This window comes from Mytilus galloprovincialis, chromosome 4, assembly GCF_965363235.1.
Source record: "Mytilus galloprovincialis chromosome 4, xbMytGall1.hap1.1, whole genome shotgun sequence".
NCBI lineage: Eukaryota > Metazoa > Mollusca > Bivalvia > Mytilida > Mytilidae > Mytilus > Mytilus galloprovincialis.
Window position 1 is genome coordinate 72,246,532 of NC_134841.1, and position 6,048 is coordinate 72,252,579.

At 29.5% G+C, this 6,048-nt stretch overlaps 1 protein-coding gene across 5 annotated transcripts in view; it reads left to right on the top strand.

Moving 5' to 3' along the window:
• Positions 1-2,702, top strand: part of LOC143072881 (uncharacterized) — a 29,409-nt gene extending 26,707 nt beyond the window's left edge. For 4 of the 5 annotated variants that reach the window (XM_076248015.1, XM_076248017.1, XM_076248016.1 and 1 more), the window contains exon 7: positions 2,029-2,702. In XM_076248015.1, coding sequence (XP_076104130.1) covers positions 2,029-2,200 — 172 coding nt within the window. In that variant the 3' untranslated portion in view covers positions 2,201-2,702. The remainder of the gene's footprint in view (positions 1-2,028) is intronic. The other variant, XM_076248018.1, reaches the window with a different exon arrangement.
• Positions 2,703-6,048: the final 3,346 nt, after the last annotated feature.

The window sequence follows — 6,048 nt, forward strand, 5'->3', positions numbered from 1 at the left end:
AGTTTTACTAAAATTAAAAAATAACTATTATAAATGTACAAAATTGTATAATATTTCCTGTATTTTTAATAAGCAGTTTTTGATTTGAGACTGAAAAAAAAATCGGCCAATCAGAATTAAGGTTTCATTTGACTTTGGTAAGCTATTTTTGAAAATTGGATGGAGCTCATTCAGTTTTGAATTTGAACATAAGTTTACAGAGTTTATTGAAATACTTACACGAGTTACATACATGAAAGGATAGGAGAACCTTACAAAAAGGACACTTTGTGGGTTTTCATGTTTCTGGCTACTCTTTGTGTACTTATTCAATTAAATGAAAATATAACACAAAGAGTTGCTGGGGAGGTTGCCCATAATAACTTAAAACAAACAAGAGAAATTATGGATTATAACAAAGGATATAGTATATGATTATTCTTTAAAAAGGTATGTTACTATTTCAAATTATATGCATTTATAATAAAACAGGGTAGAATTTTTATTTCAATCTATAAATATATTATAAATTAGTGCCTATAAATAGTAACACATGACATACAAATATATGGGAGTGTGGATTAATCAGTACAGAGATTATTTACTCTTAGATTGTTCTTGAATAAATATTTCATTGATTAGATTTTGTTTTCTTGAACTCGTGTACTTTAAGCAGATTACTTTAAATTGTAATTACTTAAATTATTATTTTGAATAACTAAGATTTTTATTAAGAATTACTTAAAATTATTACTATGAATTACTTAAAATTATTACTAAGGACTACTTACAATTATTACTTAGGATTACTTACAGTTATTACTTAGGATTACTAGAAATTATTACTAATGATTACTTGAAATTATTACTTAGAATTACTTGTAATTACTTATTATTTTACTGAGTATTACTTAAGATTATTACTAAGGATTACTTGAAATTGCTTGGATTATTACTGTGAATTACTTGACGTTTTACTGTTAATTACTTACAATTACTTGTTATATTACTAGTATTTACTTGTAATAAATACTTGAAATTACTAAAAATATTACTTAGAATTACTTATGTTGATTATTTTGTTTACTGAATTGGATTACTTAGAATTACTTAAAAAGTAAATTACTTGTATTTACTTGAAATTACTTAACATCACCAATAATTACTTACAATGATCAATAATTTTGACAAATTCAATTACTTGAATCAAGTAATTGAATTACTTTTTTTTGGTAATTCCAAGTAATTTTTTTTAGAGTGTACACCTTGTAATAATTCCATACATCAGCATAGTTGACCTATAGCTCATAGTATCCAAGAAAGAATCCACACCTGGAAAATTTACTTTGACCAATGAACCATGGAATTAGTCAAGGTCAGATGAATCTTGCCAGACAGACATGTACACATTACAATCATTCTGTACATCAAATATAGTTGACCTATAGCTTACAGTTTCCAAGTAAGAGACCAAACCATGAAAACTTATTACATTGTATTCACCAATGAAACAATTGTAGATTTGACGGTCGCAAATGCAGTTTTACTGGAGACGCGTAGCGGAGACAGTAAAACGGAGATTTGCGACCGTCAAATCAAAATTGACGGTGGCAACTCTTCAACTACAGTACTGTTATTCTGATTCTAATGCATTACAAAAAGAAAAAGTACGATAAAACTTTAAAAAACGTCTAAATTTGACAAATAGAAAAAAATCCGGGAATTTTCATGAATGATTTTGGCACAAAGACATCATGGCTAAACATGACGTCATATGATACAAATGAAAACTTACAAACTGGAGGTTTTTACATTACCTGTATGCTTCAAATTCGGATAAAATTACATTAAAATGCCAAATTCGAGGTAGGTGTTGTTTTGGTTTCGATTATATAGTAGTAATCGAACATATGTTGATTCAACAATTCAAAATGGCGGGTCTCTCCTTAGTTACGCCTGGTCAACTGTGGATTTGACGGCAACTTTTAGCCAATGAAAAAAAAATGTTACATCCAAATTGCATTAGAATTCAGAGTTTTTATATTTCAGATTGAGATGTCCATACATGAAATCGTTTACCCTGAGTGATGGAGAGTATTACGAGATGGTCAAATCAAACTTTGAAAGAGCAGATAGAAAGAAGGTTGTACGAACCACTACGAACTATTGTACCAGTATTGTTAGTCTGCTGAATGACTATAGTGACCTTTTGTTTAACTAATGAACCTTATCATATAGTCTGCTGAATCTTACAATCATCCAATGAGTGATCCTCTTTCTAGTTGTCTGCTGAATCTTACAATCATCCAATGAGTGATCCTCTTTCTAGTTGTCTGCTGCATCTTATAATCATCCAATGAGTGATCCTCTTTCTAGTTGTCTGCTGAATCTTACAATCATCCAATGAGTGATCCTCTTTCTAGTTGTCTGCTGAATCTTACAATCATCCAATGAGTGATCCTCTTTCTAGTTGTCTGCTGAATCTTACAATCATCCAATGAGTGATCCTCTTTCTTGTTGTCTGCTGAGTTCATTAACTTTCTGCATCTTTGAGAAGAGTGAATCTTAATAGTTGTTTTAAATTGTTTATTAGTCAGCAGCATTCTGTAATTTATTTTACAAATGGATAACATTGTCTCTATTGTGTCCTAAATATCAATTTACTGACTGTTTATAAAAGTTACTGTGACCTAAATATCACTTGTTTGTGACCTAAATATTACTTGTTTGTGACCTAAATATCAATTTACTGACAAGGACACTGTGTCCTAAATATCAATTTACTGACTGTTTATAAAAGTTACTGTGACCTAAATATCACTTGTTTTTAGACCTAAATATCAATTTACTGACCAGGACACTGTGACCTAGATATCAGAAGGATTTTTACATATAGTAAAGTGATATTGTTTCAAAAAGATAAAGTGTTCGCAGAATACAACTAAACTCTAAAAGAAATTACTCTTTTAAATATTGGTAAAATGTATCGCATCTAGCCAATTTTTGCCACAAAAATATAAATATTAATAATGTCATGCAAATGCAAAAACAGGACATCTTTAAACACACTTGAAACATCACAGATTTCAGCTTGCCTAGAAGTAATGGCATTGAAAGATCACTAGCTTTGCTAAATTTCATAGGAAATGTGTCTTATACCAATATTGGTACTATTAAGGTGGTACCCAACACTTTCACTAAAATTAATTTGGCTCGTTTAATTTTCATAAAATTTTGCCAAAGTATTTACTTTGACCCTTTAACAAAAATATTAAAATATAAAAAATTTTGAACCAACCGTTTTGTCAGAAAAATTACACTGGTTATATAGCAATTTGACAAACACCAATTTTGATCATTGAGAAGCTTAATAATCCTTTTACAACACAATGTAATTAAAACGTTTAGCTGACTTTACAGAGTTATCTCCCTGTAGGCCCGAGACCACAATTAATTCCTCTATCATTTCTTTATAACGTTTTGTCGCATTAAAAAAATTTTGCCTATTCTTTTTGTCTAATTTTGTGTGTGTGTAATGTACAGTACAAGTCCAAAAATATATGCAATTTTCAGAAAAATTACATCTTTACATCATACAAATTTGGCCAATACACATCCATACCCCTATAGGCAAGTCAAGAGATGTTCCGAAAAGTGTAAATATAACCTTTCTGCACCTGGCCTAATCACTCTTTCCTTATTAAAATCAGTTAAAATAAAACATCCAAAAGTTTATTTCAGCTCTCTTCTTTCATTTCCACCCCAGAAAAGCTACGAAATGAATGAGAAAGGGAAAGAAAAAAAATAAAGAAAAAATACACTATAATTAAAGGGAACTTTATTCGTGAACAACGAAAAGCGGGGTCATTAATTGTGGTCTTGGGCCTGTAGTGTTTAAGGTACCACCTTAATTTGCTTTTGAGATACTAATTAATACATTTCACTGTATATGTAATATGCATGCTTTTGGAATGACAAAAAAATGAAATACTGTGGATTCACTTATTTTCATGGGTACCAATTTACGTGGATTGCAGAATTCTTGCCTTTTCGTGGTTTTGCCAAAGTCTGCATACAACATGAGATAAATTTGTAGTTTGTTGAACATTTAAATTCGTGGTTCACCTGTTCCCATGAAAAGCACGAAAATTGATATCCAATGAATAATAATGAATCCACAGTATGTTATGATTTCATTTCAATGTAACATCTTTGAATAATTTATATATCATAACAATGTGTATTGATATAGTTGAGAATTTTAGCTATGAGCTACCATCATATGCTCTTGGTATAAAATTTAAAAATCTGTTTATTCTGATACTGTGTACAAAAATGTACTAGATATTTAACAGTTTGTTATGGTTCAGAATCCTCAAAAAAAAAAAGCTGAGCAGTGGAATATATTATGGAACTAACCCTGTGAAAAATAAATGCCTTTTTATTGGGGGGGGGGGGGGACAAAGCTTGGTCAAATGAAATACTAATGATAAATCTATATGTTTACATTCAAACATACAGTGAATATGGAACATTGGTATGTCACTCTTTCAAGAGTTTATAACTTAGAATTTTACCTCATGGCCTCAAAAATGAAAAATGTTAGTATTAAAATGTATTGGAGACTTACTTAAATTGATTTATTTATTGAAAAATTATTTTCCATTAAAGATTATTGATATATGTATTATAGTTCTGTAGAAATTTTGATAGTTGTATTTATTTACTATGTTATTTTATATTATATGAGCATTTTATGTTGTTTCTTAGACATTTCATTATTTATTTACAAATATGAATTATGACAATCCAATGAAAGGAATGTTGAAAATAAAATTTTCAAAATGTTAGTTTATTGTTGCTATATTGTCTGGGGATAACGGTTTTATAGCATTTACACATATTAAAATGATTGTCATTTTTTGGCAAACAATACTAGTAACATGTATTTAGAGAAGGATGAGACCTTCAGTAAATCTGAATTGGCCATCTTGCAAAAAATATGGTTTGTAATTTGACAGACTATATAAAAATTATTCTTTAGATGACATCTTCATGTATTTGAATGCTGTACGAAAAGATGGTTTCTTCAGTTTCTACAAAAAAGCAATTCCAAGGAAAACTGCACTATATCAAGGGATTTGCTAAAATTTATTTAACTAGACTGACTGCACAGACAGACTCAATGAACTTATATAATAAGAGATGCACAAATAGTGTCTGAAAAAATGACCAAGTCATAAAAACTTTTAACTGTGACAAATAAACCATGAATATGAAGTTGAGCTAATATGAAGCCTATCAGATGGACATGTACACCTTACTATCATTCATTAAACCAAACATAGTTAAATGTTACTTAAAGTATCTGAAAAACATAACTTAGCACATAACCTTAACCCTGACCAATAAACCACGAACGTGTGGTCAAGGCAAAAAAAGCAATCTATACAACCTATATAAATTATGTACTATTTATAGTGCCTAAAAACACTCCTTATCATGAAAACATAACATCTTTGATTACTAAACTACGAAATAAGTTAACGGTTAAATTGATAAATATGCATGCATTCTAATTTTCAAAAATGGCCGTCTTACGTCTCATATATTAAACTTTAACTGAAAAAAATCATGAATTATGGTAATGAGGAAAAGACTATTACATTGATAAGCATCTCTATGTCTTACATTCTGTAGAAATTGTCTATAATATTCTCAATTATCAACACAAAAAAGGTGAATATCTCCTATGTAAATTCAAACATTCTCCCTCAGGCAAAGTCGACCTTACATGTAAATGAATAATATTGCTATTTTGTTTAGGTTTCTATTTGGTCATAACATTTCAGCATATTTACACATTCCTGGCTAGGTTGCTATTCCCTCACAGAAAAAAACCCAAATTAGATAAATAATGTGAAAATATATTATGGATGCAAAAGTCCAAATTATCCTTTTAGGTACCAAGATATAAATGTATGTCAAAGTCAAAGAAGCATAAAATGCTGGTTATATTGATCTTCATTTGCTCCCAGACCAATCTACTCACAAAGATACATCTCTATG